Source organism: Salminus brasiliensis, chromosome 5 (assembly GCF_030463535.1).
Source record: "Salminus brasiliensis chromosome 5, fSalBra1.hap2, whole genome shotgun sequence".
NCBI classification, from domain to species: domain Eukaryota; kingdom Metazoa; phylum Chordata; class Actinopteri; order Characiformes; family Bryconidae; genus Salminus; species Salminus brasiliensis.
Genome location: NC_132882.1, coordinates 13,756,110 through 13,775,677, shown reverse-complemented (window position 1 = coordinate 13,775,677; position 19,568 = coordinate 13,756,110). Strand labels below are relative to the sequence as shown.

Below are 19,568 nucleotides of genomic sequence, written 5' to 3'. Positions count from 1 at the left end.
GAAACGAATTTGTCCATTTGATCATTAGACTCTTTTTCTCTTTGATCTGACCTTGATGTTTTTAGCTCTGCTGATCAGCCCATCCTCTGCTGAAGAACCCAGCAGCAGCGGCACTTTGTAGAAACGGCCAGAGTTCAGGGCTGTGGTGGGTTCTTCTCTCACCACCACACCATCTACCACTGGAGACCAGGCCTGGAGGGGACCACTCACTGCCAGTAACTGTACAAAGATACATGCAAACACAACATGTTCACCATCATTACAACGTGAAAATAGGACCATAAAACAGAACTAGGCCCTTTCTTTAAACAAAACAATGATCAAGGCAGAATAATGTACTGTAGATGTAGTCAGTCACAGTGTGTGTGTGTGTGTGTGTGTGTGTGTGTGGGGGGGGGGGGGGGGGGGAGTAGAGGAGAGGAACCTTGGTTTGTGCAGCGTTGATGCTTTGAGCTGTTTTTCCTCTCAGACAGGTCAGAATCTGTGTGGGCTCGGAGGAGCAGCCCAGCTCTATGCTCAGAGACACTGTCTGCTCCAGGGCCTTCTGCTTACTCATTACCGCTGCTGGAGAGAACGCTGACCCACCCTAGTAGACGACACATGGAGAAATCATCATCATGGCTTATCTGAGTACATATAATATATGAATACTGTCACACATAAAGCTTGTATCGTCAATACAGCAACTTTGCAGTAGGAGCAAAAAACCTTCTCATCTTTCAATTGAAAAAATCAACTCTATTGGTCCATTCATCATGAAATTGTGACAAAATGTAAAGAACAACTGTCAGATTGCACTATGTGGCCACCTGCTCATTCATTATTTCTTCTGAATTCAAGGGTATTAATTATTATAAATCTGTTTTTGTTAGAGTAACTGTCTCTACTGACCAGGGAAGGCTTTCTACTAGATTTTTGGAGCACTGCTGTGAAGATTTGATTGAGGTCAGAATGTTTGATGATCACCACCCCACCTCATCCTCAACTCCCAACTAGTCCCAAAATTATTGTATGGAGCACCCTCATTCCAGAGAACACAGTTTCACTGCTCCACAGTTTGATTCTGGGGGGCTTTATACTCTTCTAGCCCATGCTATGGGGTCAGCAATGTGTGCAGTTTAAAGTAGCCAAATGCATTCATTAGAAGGGGTGTCCACAAACATTTGGACACATAGTGTATGTCAAAAAGTCAAAAACAATCCAAATGGCAATTTTGTTTTTTGTGCGAAAAACAAAGTTTAGGGGTTAATGTACATCAAAACTTTTAACCTGTCTCTGGTGTTTCTAAATAATCAAGAACAATAAGAACAATATTTCCCAGTTTAATCTAAAAGCAGCACAAAACAGAGCAAAAGCCGTGAAACACGAGACAAACTCAATTCTGAAACCCTATCATTCCTCAAACCTCTAGTATTTCACCATATGTTAAAAACAGAGCATAATATGAAGCAGACACATGTGATAGTATGACAACAGTTTTAAAAATGATCCACTGAATAATAATATTCAATTCTTTTTTTATGCATACTTATTTATTACCAGCTATTTACAGACTTTCTTGTTCCCAGCAGTGAAGTAAATGAATTTGCATGTTTCAGACAGCCCTATCAGCACTTCCTATTTTGTTCATTTCTGGAGTGGAAAATGTGGTGAGAAACATAACTTCCCCATTCTGACGGGTCGCTTATAAAATCAACACTTATCTACAGGACGCTAGGGAAAACAAATCAGCCGTCAGAATCAGTAAAGTGCCCTGCAGCTCAAACCAAAAGAGGAGAGACCACTAAGCGGGACTGTGTACGACTGGGATATGAAGCGTGTAGATACAGCGATCACTCTTTAGTTGGCATGTTGAGAGGACAATAAAGTGATGGGTAACACACAGGCAAGTCTGAAGTCTACGGAGAACTTCATCCAAACTACTGCTGATGCTGATCTACTACCGTCAAGAGGTAATACTTTTACTGACAAATCCTACACTCTGTTTCTAAACAGCTGACATATTACAAAGCTCACAAGGTCAGCATTCATTTATTTTTACTGTTACGATTCTTGCACTACATGTAGAACCAACAAGACTTTCCTCAATTCCATTTGTCTCGCATCCAAGAACCCTTTTTGGCTCCATATAGAACCAGAAAAGACGTGAAGAAGCTTTGTATTGGTACAGAACATTCACATCAACTTTAAAAGGTTCTTCACACACATCTCTTTTCTTTATGCTGTGGCATGTCAGGCATTGCTTAAAGTATTTGTTGCGCCTTTATTTTAGGAGGTGTAGAAATGTAGATACTTACTTTCATTCCTCAAAAATTCCAAAATAGCCTCATTTTTTATATTATTTTGAAGGTAAACAAGTCAGAAAAGTAAAGAAAAGGCCGGTGTTTACTCACCCTAAACACACTAGTTAACTTGAATGATTGTTTACTCTTTATCAAAACTGATCTATTAACCAAAGGTAATGCGAGAGAACCATCAAAACTGATGTGAACTCACCAGTTGATGACTTGACAAAAACGAATGTATTATCTGATTTGGAAAGGGAACTTTGAGACGATGCTTCCTGTTTACTCCATACGCATTTGATATGGATAACGTGGCTTTAGGGTTATTGGACAGATGTACCAGCTCAAACCAGGTTCCATCCAAACATACTGTTGATTTTAATAAACAGCACTTTTACTAACTTTACTACTCACTCTTTAAAGTTGAAGTGTTCTTCTGAGCAATTCCATAAAGGATCAAGGCTTGGTTCTCTAAAGGGCCTTTCGGTGAATTACTCTTCAAAGGAATACTTGAGGGTTTTCAGCCTAATCTCTGTCCATTTCATCTGTAGCACAGTCTCTTGGCATGGGCAATATTGCTATAATGCTTTTTCTGTACTAAGTTAAAGCTGCAAAACGCACTTATATCAGAAACCGAAGTGCACATGTACAGTGATTCAGTCCACTGAAAATGATTGTCTACAGCACTGTCTACTTGAAAACCCAGAGTCTTAATATGGTGTTAATATGGTTCTACTTCTCTTGTTACAGTGAGTGAGAAAGAGGCAGCAGTGGTGTTGAGTGATTACCCTCCTCCTGATGTGTGTGAGCCCCTTTTCCACACAGGAGACTGGCTGAGACTCCTAGCAGAGTAAGCACTAGCATTCTTTCACATTATGTTGAGGAACAGTTTTAGTAATATGATGGATCCCAACTCCCAAAAAACAAAGAAACAAGACTTATAATAATTCATTATGTTTTTTTAATGAATAGTCTGACTTAAAATGCTCATTCTGACATGGCATCCTGCCCCACCAAGAGTTTTTCACACACTGATGGCACTCTGATCACACACTGCTGAGCAAGCTTCTTTGAGCTACCACAAAGTTAAAGGTGATAAACATCAGCACATCAGCTATATTTCATTACCAGGTTGGCACATCAGTGGAAAAAAAGCTGCACAGGATTTGAAAACTCTACGGTTGCCCTAAAGTCAATTGTTTAAGGATCTACGCTTCATGTAGCTCTATATTTGGAAACGTTTACTCTTGCTTCAATGCATTTTACTCAACACTGTGTCATTAATGAGCGTCAATACAATGAAAGTTAAGTTAATGTATTTGTTGTTTTACACAACCCATCCCACACCTGATTTCATGCCTCTTGGCCCAGCTGTTAAGTTTTTAACAAAGGGTTATAGATGTAGATTCAAAAAGGCAATATTTTATTACAACTGCAGATCTCTTGTAGTATGTTTGACATGCAGTATTTTGGCCCACTAAAAAGCTCAGCAGTCTCATAGTCTGCATTACAGTAGCTGATGAAAAAAAAGTAGCTTGAAAGAAGAAGTAATTCTGCTTCTGGAGGGCCAGTGTCCAGCTCAGTTTAGTAGTTATTTTTCTGCTCTACGACAACTGATTCAAATCATCAGGGACTGACAAGTTTAATAGCGTCCAATTCAGAAAACATAAAAGTTTGCTGAACAATGGCACTCTATGATGGCAATTGGTAACCTTTGATAAAAAAAATTAAGTTAATTTCGAGCTGCGAGTTCTACATTTTTGACTTGTCTAAGAGAAACATTTGTCACTCATTTGTCAATCAGAGTTGTCACTCATAATAAATATACCAATAGAAATGCTTCAAAATGACTTGGAATAAAAATCTTTCAACATTGACTTTCATTGAAAGTTTGGATTTTGTTTTCTGTAAAGATACTGTTTTGGAGATACAAGGTTTTTGTGTGACAGTAGGCCTGTCAAGATAACACATTTTTTTAATGATATACTGTCCCAGAAACAATTGTGATAAAGTATTATTGACATTCTGGGACCATTTTATGCCACTGATATAATGATAATATAACATAATGCATAGTAATACAATAATCTCATTTTAAAGAGCAATATTTTTAATTGTTAAGAATCTTCAGACATTGGACTATAGAAATATTTAATTATTCTAAATAAAAAAAGAAAACAAACACAGTTTTTTTTATCAAACTGTCCATATATTGTAAATTGTAAATGAAAATGAAAATATTGCTTATCATGTTCACAGCACACTTAACAACACATTTAGTATTTGTTTGAGAACCTGTTTGCTCATTAGCACACAGTTATAGGCAGGATTTATATTTTATTCACTGGACACTAAATAAATGTGCTAAATAGAGCTATCATTAAATGGCCTCCCAAACCTGTTGTAGAATGTATTATTGTTGTCCAAGCAATACAGGCTGTTATTATACTCCCAAGAATGGCCATACATTCAGATCCAATGTTTATTACCAGGACAACAATTTTGACCTATAATTGTTGATTTCTCCTCATAAGCTAATCAAGTTCTCTAATGTGAGTCCTCTGTAATAAGTACATGGAAATATTAACACGCCATGAGCCACAACCTTCATGCTCTCTCTCTCTCTTTCTCTCTACCCCTCTTCTTCCAGTGAGGGGTACTGGTGGAAGGTTTACTCTATGCAGACAAGAGAGGAAAACTATATCCCACACTGTAATGCAGCCAAGGTTTACCATGGGTGAGTGCTAAACTTTACCTACTGGCAGTAATTATTAGTTAAAGTCATCCACAGACTGTTAACTCTTGGAGGCTGAAGACTCTCAAGTATTTCTTTGAAGAGTCATTCACTGAGTGTGATATTACAAGCTATACATGATGTTCTCCTCATGGTTTCAGGTGGTTGTTTGAGGGAGTTGAGAGGGAAAAAGCGGAGGAGCTACTTCATCTGCCTGGCAACAGAGTCGGGTCTTTCATGATCAGAGTCAGCACAAGAGGTGAGAACGCAAGTGATAATGCTTTTACCTGAAACAGCAGTGTGTCTTGCTATGTTATCTGAAGAGTTTGGTTTGGATCTTGAACCTGTAGGAATGTACGCCTTGTCAGTGCGCCACAGGGTCATAATGCATTACCGGATATATCGGCTGCCAAACAACTGGTACTTCATCTCCCCACGCCTCACTTTCCAGTGCCTAGAGGACCTGGTCAGCCACTACTCAGGTACCCATACCTTGGTAGCATTTCTACCAATTTTCTGCAGGACTACCATCTAGTCTGATCCAGACCCATGCAGTCTTTTTAATTTCACACAGACATAGCGGATGGGCTGTGCTGTGTTCTCACCGGTCCTTGTTTGGCTGCTCCTGACCCATCCCAGAGCCTGCTATCTCAGCCTGCTCGAATTGGAAGACCACACAACTTCAACTGGGCAGCAGCACACAGGTAAAGAACTCCTCTATATCCTTGATCTGTTTGCTGCTACCTAAGTCTACATACCCACTTTATTACATGAATGACATATTATACGGTCAGTTTCTGACTTTTTACATTAATTTAGATAAGGGCTCTGACTACATATTATCACAATTCTGCGGTTATGAAATGCCCATTGCAGCGTTAAGCTCATTACCCTCATCACAGCAATTATTATTTATTTATAAAATGGACAGTTCGACTGAGACAAGTATAGGGTTGGGCAGTATAAAGGTAATACTGCATGCCACTGCATATAAAAAATTTAAAAAAAATCACTGCTGTCTGATGTATCAAATTTCTGATCTGTACATCTAGTACATGGCCAAAATAGCTCATTCATTTACACGCATTTAAGATGACCACAGTATGGGGGCTGCTTTTGTGACTGTGCACTGTCCAGGGAAGGCTTTCTACTAGATTTTGGAGCACTGCTGTGAGGATTTGATTGTATTTAGTGACAAGCATTAGTCATGTCAGGATGTTAGATGACCACCATCAATCCAGAGAACACAGTTCTACTGCTTCACAGCTCAATGCACTGAAGTGGTGTCCACAAACATCTAAACATATAGTGTATGCACAAAGAAAAACACTGCAACATAGCAGGAGAAAGGACACCTTGTTTCTGTTACCCAGTCTGTTCCCCAACTCAAAACAAAAGGAGACACTGTTTCCAGTGTTCATTTGATAATATATTAGCATGCTGTGTGGCTTCACATGATAAACTGGTTGATTTGTGGGTTTATGTTTGGTGTCATAGTGGTGCCTCACGTTACCACTCTTCACAATGACCACAGTTTCATTCCAAATTAAACACTTTGGCTTGTGGTTCGTGAAGATTTTTCAGTCCACTCCTCGAATGTTTTTCACTTTCACTGTTTGACATTTCTCTCTTATAACTTGTACATTGTATAACCTACTGTTGCTGATTTGCGAAAAAAAAAAAAAAAAAAAACCCACAGGAAACAAAAGTAGATCACATTAAATTTAGACAGACTGTTTAGACATTTTTTTTTTCTACAAGATTTTATAATCACATTTTTCTTTTTCTTTTTTAACTAGAGTAAGTATGACATGAAAATAACACAAATAACAAAATTCTTTCATTTTAAAATCATAATTAAACAATGTTTCATCCTCATATTAAAACAGATGTCGAGAATGTTATGATTTCATCAATATAAGGGAGAAATTATTGATTTAGGTCACAAAAAGTAATTTTGCAAAGACCATCCAATGGTTTCTGTTTTTAAAGTAGCTAAACCAGTAACTCTAAACATACACTATCAATCTGCTTTAAATGAGCCTGTGATCTCTCAGCTCCATCTAAACAGTCTGCTAACTGTGCTTTGTGCTAACCCCTCCACAGCACAGAGCATGTCCAGCAGAATACCGGTGACCCCGCTTCACGCAGAGACTCTGGCATCAGTTATGGGGTCCAAAACAGTGTGTCTACCTATATCTCATTGGCTGGCATCCAAGAGAAAAGGAAGCCCAGCTGGAAGAGGAAGAAATGGAGATCCATCTACTTGCCATTTAGCCAACAAATCAACAGTACTGCTACAGAGGAAGAGAGCTATCAGGCAGTTGTGTAACAAATAATCACAGAAAGAGGTTATTATGCTTTGTATTTGAGTGACTGGACCATGATCCAACTCAAACGGACCTATTCCAAGGTAATATATTTTGTTCTAGGGTAACATCCTGGTAAACTAACTAACCTTACAGACGTCCTGAGAAAGTAGGCAAACGGCAACATATCAGAGCTTGCAAAAGGCGGGTCACGCTCTGACTTTCATTGCTCATATTTTAGTACCACATATGGACTTCACTATGCATTTTCTATGTTCTCTTCAACCATGAAAAGACCAAGACATTTATTTCCCGTTCTGGCACATCCTCTCCCCATGAATCAGACAGATGCACTTTCAGTTCTTACCATGAGCAGAGCCTGATGGAAGAGAGATGAGGATAGGGACGAGGACAGATGAAGGCTGGCAAGGTCGGCACCGTTTCTGTCTGCTCCAACTGTCACCTTGGTGGGATCTCCACCGAAAAGTGCGATGTTCTTCTGTACCCACCCAATTGCTGCTGCCTGGTCTTGCAGCCCATAGTTCTCAGGAAGAGAGCCGGAACCTGCAACCATACAACCATAAACTATAACACTGGCTGACCAGGTGTTCACTTAATCGATGCTGGCTGCACGCTTCTAAGTAATGTACATGGTAGTCAATTCCCAAACAGCCATCCTTAATACTGCAATAGCAACAGCAGATGTACACTATGCATTCAACAGTTTTTTAAATATACAGGCTGTGTTTGTGTGTAAATTAACACACAATTGTGTTAGCAATTGTGCAATTGTGTTAGCAATTGGTACACCTGAGAATTAGCTGAATTCACTAATTACAAATCTGTTTGGGACACTGTTCAACATAGGGTTGGTTTCACAGACAGTGATTAAGTTAAGTTATTTTCTTTTCAATGAAAAATCTCCTTTCAAACTGAAGTGTTGTCCAGGCCTAGGTTTAATACTTGTCTTGGTAAATGGACCAACACATACTACAAGCTGGCAAAGTAACCATTAAGTTGTTCTTATTTAAAGGCTGTTTGACAGTAATAAGAACTCTTCACCAAGTGCTCTCGGAAACATATCTGAACAACTCAAATTATTTCCTATTTATGTTTAATTAGTATTGTCTACAGCCGACTGCCTTCTTACTAATTAAACTAACTAAAACAAATGCCATGAATAATAAGTGAAGATAATAAAGAGTGTATGCCGGAGTGTTCAGTACCTGTGCTAAGGAATCCAAAAGCAGCTACCCTGAAGTTCACTGTAACCACAATGATGTTTCCTTCGGCAGCGAGATAAGAGCCATCCAGAAGACCAGAGACAGAATTGTGGAAAAACACAAGAACTGATGCAGCCTGCTTCTGTTAGATAAACACAACAACTGGTTTGGTACAATGATCATCAGGATGCAATCAGGATGAGTTGATGTGATGTTAATATATGGTATGGGAAGTGTTTCCAGTCCTGCTCATGTGATTGCCCTGAACTGCATTTTCTAGTAAAGTGTTGCCAGCCTCCAATAAAGAAAATAGAACTTTTACTGTGCTGAAATCAGAATTTTTAATTATTTTTATAACTAATAATTTAGCTGCCAAATTGACATCATATGAGGTGATGCAGTATCCTAATGTTGGGTATTTTTTTACATATATTTCAACTCACTTAAGTATCACTTTGGTATCTTTTGGATCCTAGAAGATACAAGCTAACTAAGGGTAAGGGTATTTTCTGTGTAAACAGTGAAGCACTTTTGTAAGTCACTCTGGATAAGAGTGTCTGCTAAAGGCCTTAAATGTAAATGTAGTGGTTAACACCACTCCTTTATCAACAGAACAATAAAGGTTTTATATAAAAATTGCACAACTGGCCAATATGGACACTCTTCTTGGGCAAGACTCCTAACGTACATTTACCTACCATAGTAGGTGACTGAAAAAGAGCATCTGCAACATAATGTATAAGATTTAAAAATTATGTAAATATTCACACTAATGACTCATTGATTCACCTTTAACTGGTCTTATACTCACTGTGCATTGTTATATGGATAGTATAATGGATTAGTATTAAACTAATATAGGACATACCACACTGCCGGGTACAAATATATTCAGGTAGAGACAGTCCTCACTGGAGCGTGAAACGGTGGTATCACCAGGTTGAAGACAACTGGGTCTAAAACCATTCATTTCAATCAAATATTTCAACATCAATAACCAAACCACCAGCCAATCACAAAACACAAAAATGAATGAGTTGTACAGGGACATGAAGGAAATACAGACCGAGCAAATGTGGCGTTCCAGGTGCCTGTCCAGTCAGCTGGCTGTGGAGGGCTGAAGCGGAGCTGATCGACTGGAGGACGAGCATACGGTACACCCAGGAAATAGGTCACGCTCTTGCTGTCTGCACCAATCACCTTCACCTCGTTTTCACCAAGGAGTGTTCCATGGCCAGGGATGGATACTGTGGTCAGCTCTGGCTTCAAAACTTAAACACATAAAATCCTTTAAAGCCAAAACATTAATCTGAGAGTTTCTGAGCTGTTTGTTGAGAAGGATTTTACAAGGAAGAGTGGGTGTGGTGCATTATAGTGCTAAACAGAGGTTCAGTAAACAAACGGCTATTTATTTTATTTGCCTATTTTTGAGAATCACTGCAGTGATTAGAATATTTGTCTTTCTGCAGTACCTCAGCTAATCGACAATGGAGAATTTGACACTGTGCATGGGTATGTATATATATATATATATATATATATATATATATATATATATATATATATATGATACAACAATTAGTTAAAACAATAAAATGATAGTCCCCTCTTAAGGATTATAATTTTCAAAGTTTAATAAATGTTTAATCAAACATTTATGATGAATTCAAAGAGAATTGTTAATTTGTTGGCTGGGTGCATCAGTTGTACTGTATGCACACTACTGAGTTTAACTGTATTGCATAATATTATAACGAGTCATTATTTTACACAATAAAATTGTCACATAAAGAATCATGTTTACAGTCCAGACATTTTCTCACCTGTTTTAAGGTATACATATTGGGCAGGTTCTTTAGTGAGGAAGACACAGTGCTGGCCTCTGGATAAGGGTAGGCAGATATGATTGTCTGGATACATCACACATCGCACTGCTGATTCTCTACTGGCCACTGATACAGCAGAACACGAGTGATCCCCCTCACAGGCTGCAGAAAAGGAAAGAGTTACAATCAAACACATACAGGCTTGTATTTATGAAATCTGTAGATGTGGCATTTGCATTATACATATCTAAGTACTTATGTATGTATTAATAATATGGCCCATGTGTATTTTAAATGTTTTTTATTTTATTTGTATTTAAAACCTCCTTTCAACTGTGAAGCATGGTGGTGGTAGTGTGATGATTTGGGGATGCTGTGCTGAATTAGGATCTGGACACCATGTGACCACTGAGGGAACTATTAATACTGTTCTTTTCCCTTAGGGTTCCTTATATGGATTACTAGGTTTAGGTTTAGGGTGTAATGATTAGTGTGCGCACAAATGTGCATAAAACTCTTTCGCTGTATTTTTACAGAATATATACAGTATAACGTTATATTAACCCTCTCAGCTCATTAACTAAAAAGAAGTGGCTTTGCATATCCTAAACCATGTTTTGTCCTTGACATTGTAGCCTAGCTCAGTTTTCCAACCAAGTAAATTGGTAAACTGTACATTAACAAGTATTATTTAATTCACAGATTACTAGAAATATTTGTGTGCTGATATTTATAAAGATAAAAAGAAACTCTTACCAGCCAGGCACCAATCACGCACTCTATCCAAATCCTTTGCAATGTCTTTACTGATGTGAACGATGTCAAATGCAGAGACAGACGAGTCCACCAGAATAGATGATGCATCCAACAGTTTCCAGTCCTTTAAATTAACTGTAATAAATGATCAACATAAAACAAAGTTACAGTATAAGCCTTGAAAGACAAACGCACAGTTTGATGATTCCCCTGCTCTAGCCCACCAAATAAACCAATACCAAATAAACAAATACCAATAGCTGCTGAATCAGGTGCGCTTGACTGAGCAGGCAAATTATTAAACTGAGCAGAAACCAGGCCCTTCAGGACCAGAGTTTTCCACCCCTGTTATATAAGAACATTACAGTATTCTACCCCAAAAGATCTGATATACTGTATAAGTCAAATGGGATTGGTGACGAAGACGCAGAATTGGGCATGGACTAAGAAAGAGGAGATTTACCTTCATTACTGTGCAAAACAAATTTATAATAAGGAAATGACTAACTTACATTTGCACATCTAGTGTTTGTAATCTATATCAGATGAAAGTCAATGAGCCTCCAGTTAAAAAACAATGATGCTCTTACCATTTTTTGCAGGAGCTTGAAGTTTAAACGAAGGACAAATATCTGGACTTTTTGTCCACTGATTCACTGGAAATACAAATACATATTTGTAAAGTAAATGATATCAATTTAAAATCACATGTACCGGTGTATATTACATACACACATTCAGATACATTTAGACCTTGTTTACACATGATCACTGCAAGTGACTAGCAGTATGTAGTAGTATATAGTATGTTTTTGCATATACAACCCAGTGTACTTGCATGTGGGTAAAATCTTAGCCATATGCATTCACACTGGGTTGTATATGCAAATTAGCTTGTTGTGTGGCAAATATTACTGGTGTTTCAATTGTACTAGGAGGGGTTTACATTTTGGCTCAAATGTGTCTTAGACCACCTCTTGAAGTGGTTGTAGTGATTGGATTTGAATCCAATATTTGCAAATGAAGCTTGGGTGTTTACACTAGTATTTTGTATGTGGCTTACGAGGATTTAATCCTGATACTCAAGACGCATGAGATGACCAAGTGTAAACATATTTTGTATATATTTGTATACACAAATCACAACACGAAATGTCAAACTCTATTAACAGTATAAAACCAATGGTTGTGTGAAGCTGTAAAAAAGGTGAATAAATAAATTAATCTTTGAAATACCAAGACATTAGAATATCTCATATACATTAGAAATCATTATAAATTTGTACACAGAGATTATTACAGTAGTATTACTGTAAAAACTGTATAATATCATGAGTGAAACACCGAATAAAAAAATACAAGTACCTTCTGATGTCTGGTTAATAGTTTTGCAATCTACATGTTTTAATTTACTATTGAAAATGTTGAAATATGACAAGCAATCCACACTTTTAAACAGTAGCTTGTAGTTTAAAAAAAACCCAGTCACTTCACCACCATACCAGTATCTACAGAGTAAGGTGTATGTGGCCACTTATGTAGACCTGTCTGCTCTCATTGCTCGTCTCACACTTACCTGGTTTCTCATACCAGCCAAAGGGGTAGAGCCCAGTCTGCACTTTAGAGGGGGAGCAGTCCTGCACTCTCCACTCAGTGCTGTCCTCTTCCCCACATGTCTGAATGCCCAGACTATTCAGAGTCAAACACAATACATCTGCGACTAGAGGGGAGAAAAGAGACATGTACAGTAGCTGCAGTTCATCAGTGAGTAATAGGCTTTAAAGAGTGAATGTGCTTTAAATGGTTCTTTGGATGATACCTTGAAAGATCTACTTTTGGTTCCTTAAAGAAGCATGTTTATGATAGTTGTAATATATGTGAACCTATTAATTGGTAAAGAACTTACATCAAGTGGCATTGTTCATTTACTTCTATGGCATTAAAAAGCATATATACATATATATATATATATATATATATATATATATATACATATATATATACATATATATATATATACATATATATATATATATATATATATACATATATATATACATATATATATATATATATATATATATATATATATATATATATATATATATATATATATATATATATATATTTTTTTTTTTTTTTTTTTTTTTTTTTTAATGAGTGTATATGTACTAATGTTAAGGGTACAAAAGGTTATTTAAGTATTCAACCACATGCTCCTACCAGCAGCTCCAGTATCTCTGACGTATCCGATTCCCCTACAGCACGGGTCTTCATCACAGCGCCTCTCACACTCAAAAAACCTGTTCAACACAGCGACAGTTAGCAGCAGAGAGGAAATAATTATCAACTAGCCCAGTCAAGCACCACAAAAGAGGATATGTGGTTGGGGTACGCAGAGGCTTTGACTGTAAGCTGTGATCGTGACAGATTACTTGATCAGGAAATTTCAGATCAAACGCAAGACCTTGTGCATAATTACCTGCTTAAGTAAGGTCGGGTTGTCATTGTGGTCAGGGGGCCAGTAACTTACACTGCAATCTCCCTGTACTCCAAACACTGTGTTACAACTCTCAAGTGACATGCAATACTTACTTACCCTTCAGTAATAGGCTTGCTGGACAGGCTTACTCTGCTGCGCACGGAATAAGACACCATCTTTTTAAACGGCACTCGGCTATAGAAGCTCTCCACACTGCCGGACAGATCAACTGCATGGAGAGAGACGGAAAACAAGTTTCTTTTCCAAGAACTATTCATTGTATGTTGTTGAATAACCAAATGAATTCTCTCCAATGTATGCTTTAGATAATAATCACTGGAAATTGAAGAATAAAGGGAAGCCATATTGTTTCCATTAAAATAAATAGTTTAGAATGTATGATCACCAGATGCACTGATTACAATCACTCAAACTGAGAGTTCACTAAAGGACAAAAAAGAAAAAAAAAACAGCCTGAGAGTTTGGAGAAAAGAACTGCTGAGGGTGGAAAAGAAAAGTTGATGAGAGTGATGAGAGTGAATATGGTATTAAAAATGCTGCATAGAGAAAAGATATGAAACCACAAAGCTTTCCACAAGTTCGTGTATGTAAACATGCCATTAGAATGATATAATGGAATAGTGCTCAGAGCTGTATTAGCAGTGCCAGTGCCAGTGCTAGACTGGAAACTATTTTAAATGCACATTCACCATAAGGAGAACAATTCAGTCCACAGACACTTGGTTTTCCCTGTATCAGGAGTCAAAGCCCCTAGTGCTTGAAATTTCAGACCTCCAAAAGACACAACACAAAAAATAAACAAATAATCAAGCAAATAATATAATGTTTACACATGTATTATATTTTATGTCATATTTTGAACTGACTCACTGTGAGCCCCAAACACTGTAATCTCTTCACTGAAAAGAAAATTCAGCATTACCAAAACCAAGGCCAAACCAAGGCCAATTCTAAAACCTCAAAACTATTACATAACAGTCTTGACTCGTTATATTTACACCCCTAAAATGTATATAAAACCAGCCCACTGGCAAAAGTCATCATCAAAGCTGGCAAAACAGCAAAAAGCGATGGAGATGGGAGGATATGGTGTTGTTGACACTAGACAGCAGAACATCACACCAGACTCTAGACTGCAAGTTATGGGAATATGGTTTGCTATGTGAACCAGGCCTTGTGATCACAACTCTCCCTGAGCCAGTGCCTGCAGAAGGGTAACTCAAACTCGGCGCATGATGAAGCGAAAGCCAGGGGGAGCTCAGCGCTAGGCTAACACTAGCCAAATTACTTCTACCATCACTTCACTCCATCGTCTGCTCCCTCATAAATAGACTGGACTACCTCAGCCGAACCAGCCTGGAGCTAAACACACTCAGAAGAGAAAGTACAATACATAAGACTTTACATTGACATAAGTCAAACCCAGGGAAGCGAGTGGGAAGAAAGCCAATCTCGTTGAGAAGAACAAATGAGAGGACAGTCACACTGAGGTAAGACTCTGGAGTAATTACCGTGTTTTTGTAACAGTTTTGAAACTGCACTATAACATGTGGGTTCTGCAAGCCTTCGCTGATGCTGTTAACCAGCTCATAAAAGCAGAGCTTATAGGTTTTTTTAACTAACTTTCCGTAAAAAGGAAATTCAGTGTGTTTCATCCAGAGACAATAATAGGGTTGTAAATAGGCTTGTTAAGCAACATCTGAGCCATTCTCACCCCAATGAAAGTCACATATGTTTTGGCACCTTTAAACAAAGAGTACTAACATGAGACCTATTCATTTTATGCATTTTAACTGCAAAGATGCAAAGAAGATCCAATGTGAAATCCAATAAGGGACTGTTGGGAGCTAGGCAATAAAGACTTCCTGCATTTGGTCTTGACCTGGAGACAGGACATGCTTTCCAACAGGGAGAAAACTCACAGTAAAGCCAGTGAAGGAGCAAAAGTGCTCTAATTGTAAAAAGAGTCTTTGATTTCCAGGGAGGAGAAAGGCATAACGCTGGCTCAGCGATCCTTGAGAAGCCCCCTGAGGAGGCTTTGCTCACAGGAAGCATCATTTTCCACCTATCAAAGTCAACAGCAGACAGACCACATGTGAGGAGTTTATGTTAGCCGCTTTCTGGTGTGGATTATTTAATAGGCCAATGAAATATACCATGCCTGCTCTGGAAAAGACGGCTAAGAAAACGGCTGAGCTTTTGTAATCTTGGTATAAAGGTGTGCCTAGGTTTACATGTGAGGGCCAGGACAATACAGTGTTTAAACAATGCAATACACACAGTTAAACACACACTGCATTCTCTATTTAGCACTTAACAGCATTTTGAGCACAAAATACATGAACAAGCTTTGTCTTAATTGCCATCTGTTGTCAATAAGAAACCTGTTCCTAGTTACCTTTACGTTTACTAAGACTGTGCATTGGCAGAGAAATGAAGTCACATGGCAGACTAGACGGAGTAACCTGAGGGAGCTTCACAGCCCAGTGCAAATGCTATAAATCAGGTGTACACCAGAACATCGCCACGTGGCTTCAAAATGCTTGGTGTTCAGAACCATTGCAGATGGGCAGGAAAACGTTACTACTCCACAGCTGCCTGAGCACCGTTATGTAATTCTGACTTCTTTCCATGGAGACAAAACTAAGACATTACAGAAATGGAAGGGAATGATTACTGTACGTAACAGGGAGGTACATTGTGGAAAAGTATTGGGACACCTACGCATTCTTTATTTCTTTCTTAATTCTGAAATCAAGGGTATTTATTGTAAATGAATTTATTATTGCTGTAAGGATTTGATTGCATTTAGCGACAAAGAGCATTAGTGAAATTAACATTTTGGATGATCCCCACCCCACCTCATCTCATCTGAAATGTATTGGCCATCATTCTAGAGAACACAGTTCAACTGCAAGGTGCCAATAGGTTGCTTGTTTATCTGCTCCAGAGAGTCCTGTTCTATTGCCACTACTTCTCTATAGAGACGAGACAAGCAATGTGTGTCTGTGCCAGTAAAGAGTGCAACTAAAGTAGCTGATACATTTTGACATATAGTGTACATGATAATACAGCCAAATTACCAAAATGACTTGTCATAGGATCTTCTGATGATAATCCAACAAACCTCTCTTCTATTAAATGTTTCTTTATATTGGAACATAGTTTTATGTGGATGAAAAAATGTTATTTTCATTTGTTCTGCAAATGGATTTTTTTTTATGTATACAAAGAAAACCCCTACACATCATCACAACATAGGTCAGAAATTATTGCTCCTATCAACAAGAACTGGCATCTGAGGGAACGTTGACACTTCTTATGCCTTTTAAAGGAAACCTAATCATAATCTACTTGCCAAGGCATTTATGAAATGTGACAGTTCTGAAGTGGAAACTTTGGAGATCAGATTGTATTTAGGAGCCATTAGGAATGTTCTAGATGAGAGAAAATGAAGAGCGTAGCAGATGTTTAAATTAAGTGGTTTAACTCCAAACCAAATGCTACATAACCCACTGATGAGTCAGGCCTGACTGAGACTGACTTTAAACCCTTTGCTCTGAGTATCAACGTTCAACAAAACTGACAGAAGGTTCTAGATGCACAACTGGAGTCCTTTTAGGACTGGTAAATATATATAAATGCTTTAATAAGATATGTACTATATGTCCCAATGTTTGTGGACACCCCTTCTGATTAATGCATTCAGCTACTTTACGTTGCACCGATTGCTGACACTGCAGCAAATGCACACACAGCCTCTCTAGACCCTGTATAGATATGCTGCCAATAGACCCTCTGGAGCAGATACACATGAACCTATTGGCACCATGCTTAATGCCAGGCGTGGGCTAGAGGGGCATTAAGCCCCCCAGCACTGATTGGACACCAACCTCATTAACGCTCTTGTTGATGAATGCAATGCTCCAAAATCTAGTAGGAAGCCTCTAGTAGGAAGTTTCTTCAACAAAAGCAGGATACTCTTTTTTTAATACCATTAATTTCAAAATAAACAATAAATTAACAGTGTCCCAATACTTTTGTCCACATAGAGTATGTAGATATGTTCTGGGTGTTGGTAAAGTGTTATGATAACTAAGAAACTAGCAATGAATAGCTCTTGTTTTTGTTATTTGTACACTCTAAAGCAGAGACTTTCCTTATTAAAGCTTTTGGGTTCAAATAAACACATCCTGTTCTTAGCTGGGTTTGCCAGCACACACATACATACACCCTCACAGGCAGACAAGCAGAGCTTCTACTTAAGCAGCATCACAGAAACACTCATTTTTGCCAGACAGAGTCATCAGCTCCTCAAGTTCTCCAGCGCTTGCTCACACAGTTCATACACAAATAAATAAGCTTACATCATCTGATCAGACCACATCCTCTCTCCCCTCTCACTGCTCAGGCTCAGAGCAATGCAGACCCAGCTGTATAAACTTTAAAGTGGTCTAAACTCTGGGACAGTTGCTAAGATCAACAGGCACCAAAAGAAGCTAATCAAAATATAGGAGGCTAGGAATGATGCAGCATCCATCGTAACACGGGTCTCTGCAAAGACATAATGCCAGAGCTGTTGATTTCATCATTAAAATGCCACCACATTACAAGTGATTTATAATTTAATGGATGAAAACGTTGTGACTGGAGGTTGTGTTGTATTCAGAGTTCCAGATAATGGATTTCTGATGGACGGCCTAATTCATGCCAGGAAAACATAGTTTAAGAAGTAGAAATGCAGACAGCTGTTATAACAGAGAATAAATTCCCATCTAAACGGATTAAGCTCATGAATGATTGTAGAGGCACCAATTGAATTTGAGCACAACAGGAGTTTTCATTCATTTCATTTTATTCGTCATGGTTCAAATAAAAGCTCAAGTCCTATGTTAACTACACTGACCTTGTATCTACACTCATTGAAAATGTTATTCTTAGGTACACTATAGCATATATGTCACTGACTGTGGTCCCTTTGTTGTGATTTAAGTGCAAAAAAAAATGTTTGTTTGTTTGTTTTCAACATATTGACAACCCCCTTTTCACTCTCTGTTGTCCCAAACCCATTTGAAACAAGAGAATCCATCCCCATCAAAACCAGCGATTCTGATCGGTTCTGTCTCTTAGTTTGACTCTCTCTCAGTTTGTGCAGTTTAGGGAGAGAGGATTTCTTTTAATAAGCAGCTAAACTCAGTCAAGTAGTTACCATTAAAGAACATAAATTCTAAATTTATGTGTAGGGCAAAATTAGGACCTTTATCTGGCCCTATGTTTGACACACCTGATGTTAATGTGTGTACATATAGACCAACACTAGCAGCAAGATGGGGGGACACGTTTAATCCTGCAGTGCCACAATTATGGTAATGGTATGTGTTTTAGAAAAAGCATAGACTGGCCACTTTATTAGGCTGTATTCAGAATTAACCAATTTATGCCCATAAGCATGCCATTACCATATGAGTGCAACTGCTATACTGATCCAGATGCCATCTGTCCACCTGTTCCTATTACTTTTCTTTGATGAACATGATAGAGGGGCACTGATAAATTGTGCAGAAACAAATGCTGGCTAGTCAATAGCTATAAAGCACCTATTCAGGATACATTCAACTATATTTAGTCCACAAGAGAATCATGTGTGTAGATTAGCTGGGCTCACCCTTCTTCTGGTGGGCAGTGTGAGGATCCTGAGGCAGCACCAGACTGCAGGCCTGTCTCAGAGGCTTATTGTAGGCCCCACACACACGGGTATCAGGATACAGCACGCATGCAGAATACACAGAGCCCTCATCTCGAAGGTCAGCCACATGGCACAGCTCCTCGTCCATACAACCTTCAATGCATACACACAGAGCATGTCCACCACATGCACACATGACAAAGGAATTCAGTTCAGGGAAGAATGAAGTATTCTCAAACATGAGAA

General features: G+C 38.4%; 2 protein-coding genes across 2 annotated transcripts in view; one reads left to right on the top strand and one right to left on the bottom strand.

Moving 5' to 3' along the window:
* Positions 1–19,568, bottom strand: part of tg (thyroglobulin) — a 46,699-nt gene that overhangs the window by 5,793 nt on the left and 21,338 nt on the right. Inside the window, 13 exon segments of the mRNA XM_072679484.1 lie at positions 52–219; positions 425–586; positions 7,696–7,892; positions 8,555–8,693; positions 9,420–9,507; positions 9,618–9,822; positions 10,375–10,539; positions 11,134–11,268; positions 11,724–11,789; positions 12,710–12,847; positions 13,357–13,436; positions 13,733–13,844; positions 19,302–19,475. Of these exon segments, the coding sequence (XP_072535585.1) occupies positions 52–219; positions 425–586; positions 7,696–7,892; positions 8,555–8,693; positions 9,420–9,507; positions 9,618–9,822; positions 10,375–10,539; positions 11,134–11,268; positions 11,724–11,789; positions 12,710–12,847; positions 13,357–13,436; positions 13,733–13,844; positions 19,302–19,475 (1,829 nt within the window).
* On the top strand, positions 1,694–9,168 carry sla1b (Src like adaptor 1b). Its single transcript, XM_072679485.1, has 7 exons — positions 1,694–1,952; positions 3,036–3,135; positions 4,936–5,022; positions 5,181–5,278; positions 5,370–5,501; positions 5,594–5,723; positions 7,126–9,168. Exons 1-7 carry the CDS (start codon positions 1,871–1,873, stop codon positions 7,349–7,351), a joined length of 855 nt encoding a protein of 284 aa, XP_072535586.1. The 5' UTR covers positions 1,694–1,870; the 3' UTR covers positions 7,352–9,168.